The 20524-nt window shown below is 42.9% G+C and overlaps 1 protein-coding gene across 4 annotated transcripts; it reads left to right on the top strand.

Moving 5' to 3' along the window:
• Positions 1–2948: 2948 nt before the first annotated feature.
• LOC114441027 (transducin-like enhancer protein 1) lies at positions 2949–19585 on the top strand. 4 transcript variants are annotated; one of them, XM_028413763.1, is made up of 20 exons: positions 2949–3670; positions 4015–4115; positions 4820–4883; positions 5364–5408; positions 8963–9025; positions 9154–9228; positions 11617–11836; positions 12012–12028; positions 14040–14153; positions 14302–14355; positions 14449–14598; positions 14686–14824; positions 15081–15280; positions 15921–15997; positions 16081–16330; positions 16447–16694; positions 16990–17137; positions 17250–17400; positions 17650–17726; positions 17981–19584. In XM_028413763.1, the coding sequence occupies exons 1-20, from the start codon at positions 3647–3649 to the stop codon at positions 18086–18088; spliced, it is 2325 nt and encodes a 774-aa protein (XP_028269564.1). In that variant the 5' UTR covers positions 2949–3646; the 3' UTR covers positions 18089–19584. The 4 variants fall into 4 exon arrangements, with proteins under 4 accessions (XP_028269564.1, XP_028269562.1, XP_028269563.1 ...); XM_028413761.1 differs by having other exon boundaries at positions 9154–9258; positions 11620–11836; XM_028413762.1 differs by having other exon boundaries at positions 9154–9258; positions 15084–15280.
• The last annotated feature ends 939 nt before the right edge of the window (positions 19586–20524 follow it).

Below are 20524 nucleotides of genomic sequence, written 5' to 3'. Positions count from 1 at the left end.
ACACAAACCGAATGCACACGTACATTCAAATAACTTACAGCCCCAACAAAATGCATATGTTTGCATATAAGATCACACACACAAAGACACACATAAGCAGAGATACACACACAAAAGCTCTACTTGTGGTAAGTGGGACGAGAGTGGGATCACTCCATTTGTCGTCCCACACAAAGCTGCTTGTTCAGTCATTATCTGGGAGAGCCTCTTCTCTCCTCTACAGGCAAGATGACCAGGTCACAGCTAAAATAGCCACTTCTCCCTTCACGCTCCTCTCCCACTCTCCCCCCCACTGCCTCTCCATCTTCCCCCTCTTTTATAAACAAAGCTCAACCATTTGTTTTAGCCACTAAAATCAGAAAGAAATTGGACATTTGCAAACCAAATGAGGCTTGTATGGCAGGTTCTTGTACGCCATCCAAAGCAGAGGCTAATTGTGTGCTTGCCCACTCTAAACAAATGACTGGGACAGAGATAAAGAGAGACTTCTGTAGTGAATGAGGGGATGGGCATTTGTTAAGGAAATCAGAGGCCAGTGAGCTCATGTGCCTTCCTCACTGTCGCTGTCTGATCACTGAAGCAGAACACAGAGTATCGCTGACAGCTTTGGACCAGTTCAGAGTACTGGCAGGTTTCATCTCTCTTGTGGTATAACAGACATGGACATAGAAACACAGACCAAACAAGACCTCCTTGAACTTTCTTTAAGGGGGCCTATATTCTCTAAGTGCATTATCTGTTAAAGGTTACGTTTAAGTCCTAAATCCTATCATCTTAATTGTGTTGTATTCAGGGAACAGACCCCAATCTGATTTAAATAGAGACTTTCTGAACCACATGATGTCCAACATATTGTCCTCACATATGAACACAGCAGAGTAGTTTGGGTGAAGGACAACAAATCAAAACCAGAGGTCCTGGTATCTGGGTGGTGAGCCATGCTGTGTTGTAGACAGGATAAATCTGACCCTGTCACCGCACCAACACGTTCTCATGTCAATTCTTGAGTGCCAATGCTTTAACATGACATATAAGTAAACGTGGATGAGGTAGTAACTGAAGACTGGTTTGGTTTAGACATTAAGTGAGGTACCTTGATGTGTGACAAATGGCTGTCTGGTGATGCCTTATCAGCAGCTCTCAGTATTGATATAAGTGCTGCATTGAGGTGAGCAAAGGATGTTACTGGATGCAGATGGTGCAGACATAAGAGGCAACTGTCTTGCACCGTTTCTTGTTTGCTCTATTTAGAGAACTGAGAGAGCGCTGAACCCAAACTGTTAATGATTACCTCGTTTTTTATAGGAACCATTGTCTCATGTTCTGCTTTTATTTTTCCGCTACAGTGATCAAGTGAGGATATTTCACAGTACATTTTAGGTTTAAGTTTCAGAAAAAACACACATTATTACTACTGCATCCACAATAACAAAAGCCTGCATGAAGGGAATATGTTTAAGAATTATTTAGATCCAAGTCTAAGCCAATTACAGCTAAACTTAAGTATAAGAAAATCTGACAGCTCAGAGGATGACAGAGGGGGACTCTCAGGACATGGGTTAACAGATGCTTGTAAAAGACAAAATGGGATCAAACCCATGCATGCAAAAATGTGGTTGCACACGCATGTTGTATCTGTACCACCCACTGACTAGCACCTGTGTGTGTGTGTGTGTGTGTGTGTGTGAGAGAGAGAGAGAGAGAGAGAGAGAGACCTGGGGGAAAAAAAAGGTCACGACTAGTCACAGTCAAGAGTCTCTCATATGGACTGGATCAGCCGCTGGAGGGGTTAGAGGTCATAGGGTCAGGGCTTGAGCTCTGGAAGCCAATCAGAGGTCATCAAGGAGCAGAGGGGCTTTCCATGTGAAGTGAGTGGTACTTAGATGGGGTGTTTATGCAGTTTGGGGTCTCCTGTGGTCATGAGCACAAGAAATGTGACAGTTGGTGCGAAAATACCCTCCAAAAAATGGTGGAAATTGAATACTTGTGATATGTAAAAGGGTTAGTTTTAATTTTGGTGCCTAAACCTGACAAAAGATTTTTTGTGACCATAATGATTTGCTGTAATACAACATAATTGAGCTTCTAGCAGAGGTTTGGACTAAAAATCTTCATTTAAATGTTCCACTGTTTCAACCATCACTTAGACATTAATAACATTGTGTAGTATTTACGTTTTTAGTATTAAGCAGCCATCTGGTTTTTAGAGTTTATATAATAAAATACACTTTATAATTAGGCTACAAATCAGAATTTCTTTTCACACTAGCCTCAGATAACATTTATAAAAGTGGTAAAACCAGGATCTGTATCCCTGTGTCACCAATGGAAAGATAAGATGAGAACCATGATTGTTTTTTTGTGGTTTTTTTGTTTTTTTGAGAAAAATTGAACTTTATACTTAAAAATAAATTCCCATCCTAAATAATATTATACATGAGGAAGAGGAAGAGGAAGATTTGAGGTGCTTTGTCCTGACACTTGTTGGAAAACAGCTTAGAGAAAACAGTATGTGTGCTTTTTTTTCTTTATGTGTTTCAATGGTGTGTGTGTGTGTGTGTGTGTGTGTGTGTGTCAGAGGTGGTTCATTTTTGTGTCAGTGTGTGCGTTCACGCGCACATATTCAACCCTGCTCCCGCTGAGCCCACGTTACTTTGATTGACAGGTGAGACTTGCCTTTACCCACCGCACTGCCCACCCTCGCGCGCTTCCGAAGTGGCAGCTCCTTGCGAGGCTCTAATTGGTCAGAATCTGCGTAGCTCAACGAGGTCAACAGCCCAGGGGACATTCTCTGAACGTCTATTGGTCATATCTGTAAGCCACTTCGTCAGCCCCACGTGGAACAGTGGCAGTGATTGGTCCGTTGCAGCTCTGTGGGCGGAGTCAGAGTTTCGGTTAGCTTGGGAGCGTGAAACCGCGTGAGAAAGTTGCCATTGAGGTAAGGCAGAGCTGGATGGAGGATGGTTCCCGCCGCTGCTGTGGGAGTTGTTGTTATCAAAACTAACGACATCTTTTGCCCTTTTTTTCCGTGAAATCTATTTCTGGACTCAGGTGTACATCCAAACGAGGAAGTAAATATTTCTGTTTTTGTTGAATATTTAACCGCCATCGAGAGACCGCGGCGAGTCAAGTGGGAACTATTCACTGCAATTAACTTGTGTGGATTTGTTTCTGATGCTCCGACAGAGAGCCAACAGTTTGCGGCTGTCTGTAGAGGATCTGCCGGCTTCCTTTTACCCTTGTTTGTTTGTTTAGCCAGGCTCTCTGTAGTCGGAATACACCAGTTCGCACACACAGAGCGAGTGAAGCGGCTCCAGCCTTTTCCTTCCTCACCTGGCTCCTGCCCTCCTCCTCCTCCTCCTCCTCCAGCTGCCTCCAGCTAATGAGCCGTTTCCCGTGTTTTTCCGGTTGATTTACGGTCGCGCTGCCGGTGGAGTGGAGGAGAGACAGCTTGAAAGGAGCAGGGATTCACGTTAAACAGCGTGTGGACCGGGACGGAGCGGCGGTTTTTGTTGGTCCAGATAACGGGGGCGGATGGATTCGTTTCCGTGATCAGGATCTTACCCCTACATTAGTCTGCCCTGTTTGATCCCTCGTTAACGGGGTTGTATAAGAAGGGAACGGTTGCATCCTCCCGGAGATAACAATGTTTCCCCAGGGGCGACACCCGGTAAGACACTTCCTTTCCTGCGTTAGCACTACTTTACCCAGTGATCAGAGCCCGGGAGATAATATTACCTCTTTGTCTGACCTGTGTGCCTCTCGTTGTACTAATTTGAATAAAAGCCTTCAAGCTACAACTACATGTTTATATAAAGCTTCTTCTCTTTGTTAATTAGTCTCGACGTTTGCCCAGAGCAGCACAGTAGGATTGATAATATTGTTTGCTTAATAACGACTAATAATTAAAACTTGTTGACATTACATGTGAGCCCGGAGAGGATCAGATGCACATTGTTGGCCACATAATGAAGCACTATGATGTTGATAATCCTGTGTGTGTGTATCTGTCAGACGCCCCACCAGGCTCCAGGCCAACCCTTCAAGTTCACCATCCCAGAGTCACTGGACCGCATCAAGGAGGAGTTCCAGTTTCTTCAGGCGCAGTACCACAGGTGGATAACACAAACACATGCACCACAGTTCAAACAGGAGTTGAACTGTGCTGTCTTCACGGGCCAATTTCCCCCCTATTGTAATCTACTATCTAACTCTAAACCTCACCCTAACCACCCTCATCCCCTTTACCACAATGAACGAAACCCCAACCCTGGCCTCAGACTAACCCATAAACCTGGATTAGGTTCACACAAAAGTGCACACATATGCAGCAGGCATCAGTGTTAGTACTTACACTGCGGTAGGTCTAAGTCCTGGTGATGGGTGAGAGCCAGAGGGTGGCGTGTGGGCTCAGGGTTTCATAAATCACTCCTTATTTTCCCCTGTGTATGTGCATAGTTGTGTGTTGGAGAGGAAAAGACAGCTGAAGTGTGTGCGCAGTTGTGTTTTCCTTTGCTTTACGTGTATCTACTTTGGCTTATTTGTGTTATCGGGGTGGGCTAGCCACAACAGGTGAAAGCTACTGACCTGGATGTGTTGTTTTAAAGTCACCTCTTTATGGTGCTAAGAAAGAGTGGCTTTAAGCAGGAGTTAATCATCCTGTTTTCCTTGTACTATGCTTCTTTGTCTTTGTGCGGCATGTTTTTGTGGTTGCTTAAATCAATGAGCTAATAATTGTGTTTTTAGACAAAAGAAAGAACATCTGCTTTGGTCTGACAAGCAAATTTGCTTAACTTATGAAGTTTGCTTTGTTTTTCAGTCTCAAACTGGAGTGCGAGAAGCTGGCGAGTGAAAAGACAGAGATGCAGAGGCACTATGTCATGGTGAGATACTTACATTCAATTAATTTTTCCCCAACACATCATAAACTATCCTTACACTTGCTCATGTTATGCATGCATGTTTAGATTTCTTATATTCAGACGCCCTAATGAGGACCATCAAATAACATTGTGTTATGACTTTGCAAACTCAATTTTTCACTAAGTTGAGAGAATGTCTCAAAGGCACTTTTTGAGTTTGAAGCTATTTATGTAAATGTTTGATATGATTAAAGCTTTTAGTTGACACAGAAACGACATGAACTGTCATTAGGTACAAAGCATCTGATTTGCATATAGCATAGCATCTTTAAACTAGTTTGATCTGTGAGAATATAGAATAACGTGTCATAAAAACAGACCTGCATGCTCTGCTGTTAATCTGTAAGATTGCACATATTCTCAGAGTTGTTCAAGGCTCTGACTTCAAAGGTTCAGGATTCCTTTTACTTATCTAACCATCTGACTCTTTGCTCTTCTCAGTATTATGAGATGTCATACGGCCTCAACATTGAAATGCACAAACAGGTACGGCTGCTTATCTGCCTTCTTGTTTGTCTCTCTTCCCCTCTCTCCCCCTGGCAGGATTTTGATGTATTTGGTGTGTGTGCGCCTGTTGACATGTCCTCGTACGTGCGTGTGTGTGTGCGTGCCAGCCAGCATGCACACACAAATGCTTTTGTGTGTCTTACTGTATGCCTGAATGTGTGTTTATTTGTGATCGATGGGGCTCTGTCTCCATTTCCCCAGTTAGGGCCGGCCGGCTGAGCCCAGAGGCAGGATGAATGGCTCTGTAGATTGATTGGTGCTGTCTAGGGGAGCGGCCTGCTTTATTACATTAGAGGGGCAGGGCTGGGGAGGGCAGAGGAATCGATCAAAGTGAGGCCAACAGAGGAGATACAGTGGAGCTCCCCCTTTTAGAAGCTGTGAGGTTAAAATAAATAGCTCAGTAAGGCAGATGCAAACATAAAGCAGAATAACAGAATATGCTAATGTACACATTTATATGCTTTAGCAATATGTGCAAACACATGGGTACAAGGACAGTATTACACACTTCTGATTAGTGCTCTAGTGTAAACACAAAAAGTTAAACATGTTTAAGCATGAAAACATACACTGTGAAAGGCAAACATTCTCACATTGTTAAGCCTGTAGACACATGGATGAGGAGGGAAAACTCACACAAACGCACATTTCCCCATAGGAGTGGTGCAGGGCTCAGAGCGTTTACCAGTAATTACCACAGCTATCGACCATTCAGACCAAAGGAAATTGGAGGTGGATTGGCTTGGCTGCTTCACTGAGGAGTAGGGAGGCTTCTCTCTCTCATACTCCTTCCCTTCAGTGTTATTCCCATCTTCCTCTTCACCTCTTATGCTGTTCTCCCCTTTTTATACCCCAAGTTCTCTCCTTTTCTTCCTGTCTTCTTCACTCCAATAACAGTTATGGGATCTCTTCTTTCATGTGCTACACCCCCACTCTCTTCCCCTTTTTCCTTTTCTTGGCTCCTCTTTCATTTTATGTCTATGTGAAGCTCCTGTTCTGTCGTTGTGAGGGAGATGCATCTCCTGCTATTGTTCCCACACACATAAACACACACACTAAAGCTCCAGGGGAGGTCATTAGCTTGGGGCTGCAGTTGTCAGAGCAACAAGCTTCTGTGGGCGGGGGGTACGGGGGATACAGACTAACAACCCACCTCCTGCTGGGGATGTACGGCCGTGTGTGTGTGCGTGCATGTGTAGTGTAGAAATAATTCTCCAATTATATGTGTAATGGGAAGCCTGTTCTCTGTTCACTTTGTGTGTATTGGCTTGCATCTTTTCTCTGTATTCTCAACTTTTGTGAGCCAACTTTTTTTATCACAGTGATTTTTTTTTTCATTCAGGAGGTGATTTCCTTCAGGTGTTGCCGCCTCACCCAATCAGCCTAACTTTGAGTATTTGTGCCTTTTGTCCTTTAGCTGGTGAGACTATTCTCAGACAGCCTAATCGGTTAGCCTTGATACAAAGCTAATTATAGGCTTACAACTCAGGATTCTGAGAATGGATGTGCAGGTATAGGTGGCCTGAAATAGCTCATTATTTAAAGCTGTCTATCCATGGAATCAGTTGGGTGTAATGGGAATAGCAGTTAGATGTGCTCTTGAGAACAATAGCAAGATGCACCCTGTAAATACTAAACAGACAGGTAAGCCAAAGGTTGAATGCAGACATCAAAGGTACCAGTTGTCTTTCTCTAGTGGCATGTTGTGCACCCCAATCTAGAAATGTAGCTGTCCATAATGAGTAAAGACAAGACATAACAACACTACATTGTGTCCAAGGTTGTCAACATGGGACTAGTAGTGCACACTACAACACAATACAAGTACATGACTGCAGCCCTAGAACTTAGTTCTGCACAGACTCCTGCACTTATAAATGATAGACAGAACTACATGTGTTCAGAAGTCTTACCACTGTTTGATTCTACATTCTGTTTCATTCGGGATAAAGAGTCAATTATTTATAGTTTCAATTATTTTTAGTGTTTAGTGTTCTCAGGGTAAAGCTGTTCCATATTTACTTGTTTGTGTTACTTTTTATCTATTTTTGGTACCACTTAATTTACATTCTAGGTAGTGCGATCATGCCTTTTGCAAGGCAAGATCTTTTTTTTACTTGCAGTTGTACTCCCATGTTCTATTCTAGGTGAAGCAGTTGCTTTGTTTAAGACTAATTGTGAACATACTAGTACTTTGTTTAGCTTTTCCAAGTACATAATTGGCTGAACTGGGTCAGGGTCAGAGCAGGCAGGTGTAGTATGTGTAACAGAGAGAGCCAACGGGTGTAAGTATGCTACAGCCGGAAAGAATGTCTCCAATTGTGCTTTTCAGGATTTGAAAGACTCATAAAAACATTTAATAATTTATACTGTTAGCAGCAGTGTGGCTTTAGGCACAGCACTACCTCCCAACAACCAGATACAAATATCTCAGCCTACTGGACAGATTCAAATGAAAAATGTATACAGGCTGTCACAATTTCAGAGAGAATGAGTTGGTGATTTGTTTTAAAAATTGGAAAGGAAATTGCTTTTTTAACTTTTCCTGTGTTTGACTCGGGACAGTGTTACCAGATTTGAATTTCTGAGAGTTATAATCCTCTAGTTTTTTAGTTGGTAAGCTATTGTCTTTGTTTCAGCCAGCATTCTTTGGCTGTATAACCACCATGATTCAAGAAGTAGTCAGCAGGAGAGAGTGATTAAACTTGAACTATCATTTGGAATCACAGTGTTCTATGTTTTTAAAAACAGTGGTACCAGTTACACTAGACCAGCTGTCTGTTGAACTTGATGACTTTAGTTTGACTGCGTTCACTGAGCTTTGAGAAAAATCATTTTAACTTTTTCTGGGGAGTACATAGAAGTTTGAGGCTCTTACATCCACTGTGTGTGTATCTAGCTATTATTGTGTGCCTGATGAGCCATTACTACATTTCATGGCTCCTCCAATTCCCTCTTCACCCTGGACGTCTTCGTATCAATTTGATTGGATGATATGTAATACGAGTCCCTTTATCTGATTTGATGCCACTGTGGGGGTATCTGGTTTCAGCCAATTGTAGCCACCTCCGGGGGTTTAGGGGGCAGGCGGATGTGTTGGCATGGATACTGGGGGAGAGCAAATGAAGTTAGTAGCTGATGAGATTATGTTGAAGTGCTGATGGGAAGAGGGACAAGAACACAGAGGACAGAGGGAGAGCGAAAAGAAATAAAACAGGCAAGAGAGAAACCTGAGCTCACAATGATGATTAGAGAAGAAAATCTCATTGTACTTTGTGTGTGTAATGCTGAAAGTGGCACTCACTGTGATTTGTGTGTAGAGTGCAGTGACGTTATTGTATCATAGTCTGGTAAGGTTGTGTGTGTGTGTGTGAATTAGCCTGCTGTGCCAGTAGTCGTTTTCATTGTGTTGATGTGTACACAGTTGTATTATTTTATTGGTATTGCTGAACAGCTGTCTTTTCTAAATGAATGTAATTATGTTATCAACAATTAAGTCTCTTTCTATCTCTGTGTGCCTCTTCCTTCACCAGACTGAGATTGCCAAGAGACTAAACACCATCTGTGCACAAGTCATTCCCTTCCTCTCACAGGAGGTAAGTATGTGTGACTGTGAGTTGTGTATTGTATGCCATGTATACAGTCAAGGTGCCTTTACTGGTTTTACTGATAAGTCTCCTTGCTTTTCTTAGCATCTTTGTGTGCATTTGTGTGTATGTTACAGCATCAGCAGCAGGTGGTTCAAGCTGTCGAGCGAGCCAAACAAGTAACCATGGCAGAACTTAATGCTGTCATCGGGGTACGTGGACTGCCAGGCCTTCCACCTACAGTGTGTATTCTCCTACTTACTCTTTATTTACATAGACTGTGTGTCTGCTTGTTCTGTATCAAATACATATTTTTTTGGGGAGGGAAACCTTAAATATTTTGATCTGTTTGACCCAGTGTCATTTTAACTGACAGATTAAATCAAATCAAAAGTTCCCCATTTTTTTATAAAGTATGGGTTTTAAAAATCTAAATAAGTAAAAATTGATTGATTGATAGGACAGTTTTTTTTTTACAGTTGGCAACTAGAGAATGGAGGATATGATTTAACGATGATGAGAGGTGCTCATTGAAAAAAATGTTGTCAGCCTAAGATGATGGATGGGGCATGACCAGCTATTCAAACTTGAGCAAAAATGGGTTCGGCAACGTGAGAGTGAAAAGAAGTTTTCACAGTAATTTCTGCTTCTACTAAGAAGTGGGATGGAGAGAGAGCATGACAGCTATTGGGTATTGCTTAGTCTTATAAGAGCCATATAGGGTCTTGACTGGCAAAAGGAGAAGCCATGAAGGGAAATGTGTGAAAAGAGGGTGGAGGGGTCTGTGTAGGTTTAGATTAGTGGGATTTGAAGGTAGTTTGGTTAGATGAGGGGTGGGCTTGTTAGTTGGCATGGACTGATGGGGGTCTCTGTTAGTGTGTGATGGGGTGAGAGGTGGATTTGGCAGTTGCTGTTGGAGTCTTAATTGCAGGATTTTAGTGTTTGTAAAAGGGGGGGTCACAGCGTTGCCCTTACACTCCCCTCTTCCCATCTCCTCTCGTCTCCCACGCCAGCCTGTCATTCACCCCGTTTGTGAGTTAAATGAGTGTAATGAAGCATGTTGCCCCTACCTCTACACACAAACCCCACACAAATGCATGCATACACACCAGCTCACTCTAACATCCCATGACAAACCAGACTCCCCCTGCCTCCACCAATACTTCCCCTCCATTTACTCCCATCAGGGGTCCTGTTTGTGTATCTGTGTGTGTTTGCATCTGGTTGTGTGTGCGTCTGTGTGTAGCAGAGCGTTCATTTCTGTTATCCCCAGAAAACAACAGGCAGGCTAGGTTAGTTGAGTGAGGGTGTGTGCGCCTGTCTTGTTTATCTAGACTCTACGTATACATGTTAGTGTGATCAAGTGTGACATGTGGGTGTGTTTGCGTTTGATTGTTTGGCAGGCAAGCCAACTCTGGAAATTGAGTGTGAGTGTGTGCAGGCAGGCATGGGGGTTGAGGCTAAAAGACTATTTCGTTGTTTTGCTTTCATTCATCGGGGGTGGATACAGAGAGCAAAGGATGGATAGAGAGGAAAAAAGGAGGAGGAGGCCAAGGGAGAGGGGGTGGGTTAGTCAATTAGGTGAGATAAAAGTCGATTTGACCTTCAGCACTCCTTCCACCCCTGCCGAGTCGCCTCCTGTGTCCCCCTTCTCTTTTTCTCTCCCTCCTTCCTCCTCCCTTCCCTGCGGCGAATCACTGAGCTTGGATTCCCGCGGCTACTGTCTGAGGAGGCAATAATGATGTTTTGGAACACAAAGGCATTTCACGCTCAGACGAGCGCCTGATTTGGTGTGAAAGAGAGAGCAGGGCTGCCAGCCAAACTCGCTCTCCCTCTCTCTCTCTGACCCTCTTCTCTCCTTCTCTCCTCCCCTCTCTCCTCAGCCGCCTCACTCCCTCACAAGACCTGACAGTGCAAGCAGCAGCTGGGGCTCTCGGCTCTGTCTCCCCCCTGCTTCCCCCCGTCATTCCTCCTTTTCCTCCCCCCCTTCTTCTCCCTCCACATCCTCAGGCTTTAGGCTGTGATCCCAGCTGTCAGTATTGTTCAGTGTTTGACCCCAGAGGGAGGAGGGTGTGTGTGTGTGTGTTGAGGGAGAGGATGTGTTCACCACCTTGTAGAGTGCAGCAGCTTGTTGAGGTGGTGTAAACCCCAGACACTGAAGAAACTGTCCCATCTGTTGAAGACTTCAATGGGGCCAGAAAGCTGTATTGATTAGGTTACAGAGTGCTATTGATTTTTACTTAGGGGTGCTTCTGTTTAGTTCATTCAGAGTTTTTGGTGTTGAGTGTTTTGCATATATTAGCTTTTAAGGTGGCAGTAAACCCAACATCTAACTTTTTAGTACTAGCCAAGGTTATAACATTTTGCACTCCATCACAGATGTGTTAAGTTAAACCAGCATCACACTATGAAAGAAACTCAACTAGGTGTATTTTACTAGGCTAGACAGCTTTGTCAGCCTGTCAGCGTATAATTGACCGAATCAAAAGTGGACTAAGTTTTGTTTTTATAAATATTGCAAGGGTTTCTGTTTTGCCCGTTCAATATTACTTAACAAACCACAACTTTCTCCCTCTGTTTTTCTTCTACATTTCTGTTAGCAGCAGCATCTGTCCCATAACCATGGTGGTGCCCCTGTGCCCCTCACTCCTCACCCTGCTGGCCTGCATCCCTCTCAGCTTGGTGGATCAGCTGGACTCCTAGCTCTTTCTGGAGCACTTGGTGCTGTTCCTCCTCATCTGATGGGAAAAGATGGTAGTGATAAAAAGCCTCATCTATCTGGAGCAGACTCACACCCTGCAGGACCTGAACACCTGAGAGGTACAGAGACTCAACCTCTGGATTAGTCATGTTGTCAAATGGTTTTACTTGTCTGTTTGGTCTCTTAACAGTCAATGCATTCATTCTTATCCCTTTATTTTCTTCTTGTTTTCTGCTCTGCTGAACACCCAACCCTATGACCTCAACCACATGTACACATTTCCAATGGCAATAGAGCGAGAACCAGGCACAGTAAGTACTTCCTGTTTCTGACAAACGACACAGTTTATTTTCTTTTTACTCTAAGGGTTAGTTTGGTCTTAGGGAATGTGACTTTGTTCTTCCTGTTTGAGTAAGATTAGCCTGTCTCAGATAGGCGTCTGTGGTCTGTACACTTTATGCAAACACATGGAACAATAAATTTACACAGTCTGCACTGGGTAAACCGTATTTACAGCAGTTCCCAAAAATTTTCTTAAGCCTGAACCTACGTATGTCTGAGGTTGTCTTGGGTCAAAAGTGTCACACATACAAACCTATATAAACAGTAACAATAGAACTAAGATATGGGTCTTGAAATCTATAATCCAGGTAGACGCCACCTGTTGCAGAATAAAGACTCATTTTTTGTGGTAATACTTTTGTTGACCCAATTTCACCTCGGAGATCAAAAATGAGGTCATTATGCCTTATTGTTTATTTTAACCACTGTTTCACATTCAAATAACTTTCATGTTGGAGTTCTGTATTTTCAACTGTCCATTTCAAAGTGTATGTGTGTGTGTGTTTGGTGATCTCTTGGGTAAAGCTTTGGCCTGCCTGTTTAGTTCTGCCCTAGATCTGCTCTGAACTGTTAGATTTCCTTTCTCCTCCAAATGAGCTTTTTAGCACGGTCACATGCACACAACACACACACAGGCTCACGCACACGCACACTTCTCCAGCCTAGCCTGCATTGTTGTGCATATTTAACACCTCAGTGAGCAGATTACCCCCTCCTCCCCCACACCCCCTCCCACCATCCCTGATCCCGCGCTTAAAGACTCTCATTGTGTTTAATATCGCCACCACAAGGGAGGGCTTGGGAAAGGGTGGGGGTGAGGGAGCAGCAGTCATATGACACTGAGCTTGTGTGTGTGCGAGGGAGAGAGAGACACCATGCTAAAAGCGAACAGGGGTGAGATGAGGAGGGGGGGTTGCTTATGTTTTGCGGGTCAGTGCTTCTGTGCTCAGCTCACTAAAACCTTTCAATAAAGGGGGAGGAGGGAGGAAGAGGAGGGGGGCATGAAGGAAGGGGCCTTTGGAAGAATACAGATTTCCAACCCCCCCTACACCTCTCTTTCCCTCCCTCGTCTCTTGTCACCCTTTCTTCTCCTCCACACTCTCACACCCTCCCTCCATCTTTCTGTCCTCTAATCTCATCCCCTCCATTTCCCCTTTTTTTCTCACCCTCCTCCTCCTCTCTCAATTATTCCTCCTTCATTTACCCTTTCTTCCCCTCAAAGCCCAAGCGCTTGCTCCCTCTCTAGATGTGTGCATGCGCATGTGTTTGTGTATGTTGGATGCACATTTCATTGACAGCCTGAGACTATAATGGACTCAACATGAAGCTTTAATCCATTAACAATAGGATCTGTTGGTCAGGGGGCCGGGGGAAGCAACTTTGTGTGTGTCTGTGTGTCTGTGTGTATATGTGTAGTCTTGGAACACAGGAACACAAGAGTTTTATGCAAGCAATACACACTCACAGTGTGTTACACACTTGATCATACACACAGGCTTTCACAGTCAATTACACATTGTGCACACACAGAAGCAGACAAACACACACACTAACCACACATACTACAGCCAGTGCAGCTTGTCAGAGCCAGGAGAGGGAGCACTGATAGATTTTGAGAGCCACTTAATGTAATCACCAACTTCAGAGGCATGTGTTTGTGTGCGGCAGTGACTGTCTTTGGTCAAGTGAGAAAAGAGGGTTGCTGTTTAAGTGTTAGTGCTGCTTAATTCACGCTTCTATGAACTATTAACCTCTTTGCAAGCAGGATTCTGTTTTTCTAACCTGCTCTCGCATAGCTGAGTGGCTCTTATACTTAGTGGTAAATCAGAATCAGACTGTACACATACAATAAAGGAAAACCTGAACTCTAAATGGAAAGATGTCTCAGTGCTTTAAATCTTAATCTTAAATTCTTTTCCCTCTCTGTCCATCAAACTCTCCTCTTGCCCTTCCACTGCTCCTCCTCCTTTCTATCTACAGAGTAACTCACTGCTGCCAGAAAGTCTTCGAAACTCAGATAAGCGACGCAATGGACCTGACTTTTCCAATGACATTAAGAAACGCAAGGTGGATGACAAGGACTCAAGCCACTATGTAAGATCTGTTTCTGCTGTTGCCTTTTTAGTCTACAATCCTTTTCTGATGAAATCCAAGTGCAAGGACATTTGTGGCAGACTTCTGTTAAAGAGGTTTTCCAAAACAAACAGAAATGTTTAATGCTGTGCTAACTGGCTTTTTTTAGGATAGTGACGGGGAAAAAAGTGATGACAATTTGGTGGTGGATGTCTCAAATGAGGTCAGTATGTTTTAACATCTTTGATTGTTTTTTAGTTGTTGTAATAAAGTTTAACTTTAGTACTGTAATTAACTGAATGTATTTATTCTCCAGGATCCAGCTTCCCCTCGTGGCACACCTCTGCCCTCTCCTAGAGAAAATGGCTTGGACAAAGCACGTCTTCTCAAGAAAGACCCGTGTAGTCCAGCCTCTACTGCATCATCAGCCAGTTCCTCCTCCCTCAAGTCCAAAGAGATGACAGTGGTAAGTAATTATAGTCTAATAAACCGAATCAATTAATATGACATTGTTATATATCCTTAAAATGAAATCTCACTTTCTGCCTGGCAGCGAGATAAAGCAGGTACACCTGGACTAAAGTCAAGCACACCCACACCTAGAGGTGACTCCACCCCGGGCCCAAGCTCCACACCTGGAATCCGGCCAAGTCTATCAAAACCCCCCTCCATGGAGATACCACATCCACCTAGTGAGTCCAGAATAACCATTTCTGCATTCATAAATTGGAAGTTCTTGAATTTTGATATGCAGCTTTTTGAGAGCAACAAGTTAAATTTTGTAATTTTTCATTTAAAAAACATTCAAAAAGGGTTTGAATAAATTATGCAGGATATTATTCATATATTTTTTCAGGTTGCTTTATGTATCTTTGCATCATAGTCAAAAATAACATCATCAAGGGTAACTAGTAAAGTCGGGTGACTTATTTTTCTCCTTGTCTTTAGCAGCAGGTTTGAGAACTCCCCTGGCCGTACCAGGCCCATATCCAGGTGCGTTTGGGATGTTACCCCACGCAGCAGGGATAAACGGGGAACTAGCCGGGGCTGCCGGGGCTGCAGCCTATGCTGCTGGACTTCACAACATGTCACCTCAGATGAGTGCTGCTGCTGCCGCTGCTGTGGCTGCATACGGCCGTACACCAATGGTAAGTGAAAAAAAATGTGTGCTATGCTATTTTTCCCACAATATGGTGCCGGCTTAGTTGTTTTTCTTAAAGCACCCTGCCACATTGGTTGTATGCATAGTGCTCATACTGCTATTCATTGCCTTAAAATAATAACAGATATGGACTTAGAGGGTGTGAATACTTTTCTTACCCACAGTATACTTTATATTGCAAACTGTGTTAAGAGTCAATAGTTGCACAGCTGTATTTCTCTGGCCAGTGTGATAGTATTTATACAGTGAGTATGCTAGTGTGCATTATGTTCAATCACCTCATCACTCTTGGCTCTATTTGCATAGTGTTTATTACACTGTTTAAACAGGTTTAGTAGATTCACAGCTGTGTCTAGGCAAGACTTGATAGCAACTCGTGTTGCGTACTTAACAGTTGTGCGTGTGTGGTGGGGAGAGCATAGTACTGACAGCTCTGCCACTGTGTGTTTGCCATCTCTTATACTTGTCATTCAGATTTGGAGGGTGTGTGTGCTTGTATCTGTTTGTTTTGTGCTCCTGGGTGTTTGTGTTCTCTGCCACCTGTGTGCCACCTGTGTGCATTTTGCCAATTCCTATGGGTGTGTGTTTGCACTGAGCTTATAAAAAGTCTGCGTTCTTTCCTGAAGGTTGGTTTTGATCCTCATCCTCACATGCGAGTCCCTGGAATGCCTCCTAGTCTGGCAGGGATCCCTGGAGGCAAACCGTAAGTGTGTTTGTTGCTCCTTGTATGTCAAAAGGATCTTTTGTATTCTGTACAATATTTAATCTCTTCATGTGTGTCATCAGTGCCTACTCCTTCCACGTCGCGGCTGATGGACAGATGCAGCCGGTGCCGTTCCCCCCGGATGCCTTGGTTGGCCCAGGGATTCCTCGCCATGCCCGTCAGATAAACACACTGAACCACGGAGAAGTAGTGTGTGCAGTTACCATTAGTAACCCCACCCGACACGTTTACACAGGAGGGAAGGGTTGTGTCAAGGTCTGGGACATTAGTCACCCAGGAAACAAAAGCCCAGTGTCCCAGCTAGACTGTCTGGTGAGTGAAGTGAAGGTCTATGTTTGATTACTTGTTTGTCATAGGGCATGCGTGACAAAGGATTAATGTCTTTATAGAAAGTGTTAAGAAAACTTTTTTTGTTGTGCATGCATCAGAACCGAGACAACTACATCCGCTCCTGTCGTCTCCTCCCTGATGGTCGGACACTCATTGTGGGAGGCGAGGCGAGCACGTTGTCAATCTGGGATTTGGCCACCCCTACTCCTCGGATTAAAGCAGAGTTAACATCATCAGCACCGGCATGCTACGCTCTGGCTATCAGCCCGGACTCCAAGGTCTGCTTCTCTTGCTGCAGCGATGGAAACATCGCGGTGTGGGATTTACACAACCAGACGCTTGTTAGGTAAGAGAGAACTCTGCTCAACGAGAATAGGTTGCTCAGCTTTAGTGTCATTCCTTACAGAAGACTGGTACAAATAAACATACTTGGGCATTAATTTTCTGATCTCTTGTTGGCAATAGTGTTGACACAGACTCAGCCTACTAACTTTTTTCGGATAAATTGAATAAGAACATTTAGCATTAGAACTACAGAAGAGTGCAGAGGAGAAATGCTGCCTAGATAACCTGATGCCTAGTGTGTCTTTGTTTAAACATTTCTCTCTTTATTTAACTAAGAATGTATGTGTATCCTGCAGGCAGTTTCAGGGCCACACAGATGGAGCCAGCTGTATCGACATCTCCAATGATGGCACCAAGCTGTGGACCGGAGGCCTGGATAATACTGTCCGTTCATGGGATCTGAGAGAGGGACGGCAGCTGCAGCAGCATGATTTTACGTCACAGGTACATGCAGACCATCAGTATTTCCTCCACTGACTAGTTTAGTTTTTACTTTAAAAAAGTTCTCTGCAGATATTCATAAAAAACTAAAATATTTCCTCCATTTTCTGTCTAGATCTTCTCTCTGGGTTACTGTCCAACAGGAGAATGGCTCGCTGTGGGAATGGAGAGCAGCAACGTTGAAGTGCTTCATGTCACCAAGCCTGACAAATACCAGCTTCATCTACATGAAAGCTGTGTACTCTCCTTGCGGTTTGCCTACTGTGGTAAGGAACCCTCTGTTTTCTTTCAGCCAATTTACCCTCCTTTTTCTATTCAGCTGCCTATTTTGTTGTGTCTTTTTCAAAACAATTGATTAAATGTGCTTTGGATTTTGTATGACTGTATTTATGATGTGATGAATTTGCTAAGTGTATCTGTTCCATCCTGTGAAGTGTTTTCTACTAACTACGTATTTGTTTTACCTTGATATTTGCTTATTGTGGTATAATATTTATGTGTGTTTCTCCACCCAGGCAAATGGTTTGTAAGCACAGGAAAGGACAACCTATTGAATGCATGGAGAACACCTTATGGAGCCAGCATATTCCAGGTTTGTAAAATATCATTCAAGTCAAAATATATGAATATGGATAAAAGCTGCTGCTTTTAGTTCATTAGCACCTCCGTGACTACCTATAACAGCTGCTGCATCTTAATAACAATTGTGTAATACAAATTTGAAAGAGTATCACATTGATTGCCTGCATGGTTTTATAATGTCCATCTATTGTATACAGAAGCTATGGCATATGTTATTATTGGCAATTTATTTATTTTTTTCCCCCTGTTGCTTTTTCTCTTCAGTCTAAAGAATCGTCCTCAGTGCTAAGCTGTGACATATCTGTGGATGACAAGTACATTGTTACTGGTTCAGGGGACAAGAAGGCCACTGTTTATGAGGTCATCTACTGAAAGAATGAAGAGAGAGCAAGGACATTTCTTTATTCTCACAACTCTTTGTAAGTTTCTAGAAATGTTCTCACAGAGCCCAGAAGAGTGACCTCAATGACATTATTTTTTGTGCTGTTACATCTGCTGAAGAGACGCAAAAAAGGACATAGTCATATCTATTGTGCCAGCTGGGAATTAACTGGAACATTTGGATGTGAGTGGAAAGAGAGGAACTATGTGGAGGTGGGTCTCCTCTGTTCTCTGCTGCGGACTGACCTGGGATCAGTTACAGGAACTACATGATAACCAAAGGAGACTCTGGGTTGTTTTAACTGGGACCAATCTCTGATTATACCGTACTGAACATCAAATATTGAACTCAACCTGGGGCAGAGACACTAGTATGAACTCTCACACCTGAGGGGTGAATACGTAAACAACTGGCAGAAGTTTGGAAAGACAGAGGAGACAAAACAGCAGCAGATAGACGAACATTGTACAGACAATGAATGCAGAACATGTTTGTATTTTGCTTCAGACAGACGATGCTCACATCCCGTTGATCTCTCAGCTACAACTTCTTTGACCTTAGAACCTCAGCTTGCTGTTCTGATACGCCTACACTGTCTGAAAAGTACCTTTTCTGTCTCAACAGTAAGTCCTTTCCTCACTAACTGCACTGTAGTGGTAGCTGTCCACCTACACGCTGTACTTAAAAATACCCAGATGGTACATTTTAATCCTACTGAAGGCTGTGCTGACTTGTCTAACATGCTGCTGTCAACTCCTATATGGAGTTAATTTGATTGTCAGTAGTTTCTCCTCATTCTTACCAATTTATGTTGGAAAATCGATTCTGTTATGTGGAGAAAAAAAAAGCTTTTTAACCCAGAGAAGCTTCAAAAACAGGAGAATGTATTAAAATGACCTAACTCTGGTTGCAAGACCAGCGAATGGAGACTTGACGTAAGAGAAAGCGCTGCTTCTCAGATTTTATTCTCCTTTTCTAATTATAGCTGTTTGAACATCCTAATGTTTTTTTTCACACAGATATGTTGACTGAAAATGTTTCACATGATCAGCATGTCTCTTCTGTTGACCCTAACCAACCCCGCCTTTATCTTTAAAACACACGATGTCTCATTGTATAGGTCATAAATTAGGCACCCTGTGGTTTGGTCTTCTTGCAGATGACATCATTATTGCCATAGTTGATGCTGTTTTAACTTCTTGAGACAGGAAATTAGCTAAAATGCCTTTTTTCACTTTTCAGTAAATAAGGAAGAACTATGAGCAAGATTAAATTATTTTTCAAGACAGTCTTAAGGAGGAGGGTAGAGAAGGTGCAGACTTCAGGAGTCAGTTTCAGCCATTATTCATGTCATGACCTTGTGCTTAAGTTTTTTTTGTTAATCTTTTTTTTGTCTGTAAAAATGTATATATGTTTTCTTTTTCTTACAAGACATGCTTTAGAAATAACGAACTGTTTTTGTACGTCTTTTACATGGAAAAGAAACATCTAATCTTGAGAAATACTAAATGGTCTTAATCCTAGTGGATCTAAAATGATTGAAATGTCTAGACAATAAATGTGTTTTTATATAGCTGCAGTCTTAAACGTCATTGTTTCGATACAAAAAACACATGAGGACCTCCTTAGTATTATGTTTAACTGACACAATAAGTGGCTCATGTTTTGTGGTTGTGTGACAGTTATAACATCTGCTAATCAGAATATTACCTGCTGGTACACTGCAGTTTATTATTGCCAAAGGGAGACATGACACAGTCCTAATCAAATTAGTGATTACTTTCTATCTCAGCTGGATGTGTGGGTTATCTCAGCAGGAACACACATTACTGCTGATGAGCCGATTATGAGTATGATCTGGGCATGACAACTGATTAGCCCAAGTTGGACCAGGTCTGTCCAGATCAGTTGGTGTTGACAGTCAATATGTGATGATAAAAGATTTTAATCTGGTTTTCAGATCCAGCTGCTGGATAGATAAAAAAATGGAGGCTAACACCCGAACTCTAAGCAAGTTTGTGAAAACGATGTGTGGTTTATTCAGTGCCTGTAGGATTCAGAGCTGCACTCTCTCGTAGTGTGGAATTAGATACATGGAGAATATTTGGCCCATTCTCCCCATTCATTCAGCCAAAAAGAAAAGTTTGTGGCGTGCAAAGTGTTGAGTTTTTATCCTATATTGTATTGATATGGAGGTATAGATAGCAGCAGAATCGAGCAGCTGTTCAAATCAACTGTGTGTTAAGTAACAAAGTCCAATCCCCTGCTTAATACTAACACCAACAACAAACAGACTAGCTCTCTCTCTCTCCAGATGTAAACTGGAAATCTGATTAATTACTGTGAATATATAAATCTCTGTCTATCCCTGGCTCTGGTTCGCAGACACTTGCACAGACACACACACACTAATGTTGTACAGTACG

Source organism: Parambassis ranga, chromosome 9, assembly GCF_900634625.1.
Source record: "Parambassis ranga chromosome 9, fParRan2.1, whole genome shotgun sequence".
Taxonomy (NCBI): Eukaryota; Metazoa; Chordata; class Actinopteri; family Ambassidae; genus Parambassis; species Parambassis ranga.
The sequence above is the reverse complement of the archived record's forward strand: the minus strand, read 5'-3'. Positions and strand labels throughout refer to the sequence as shown.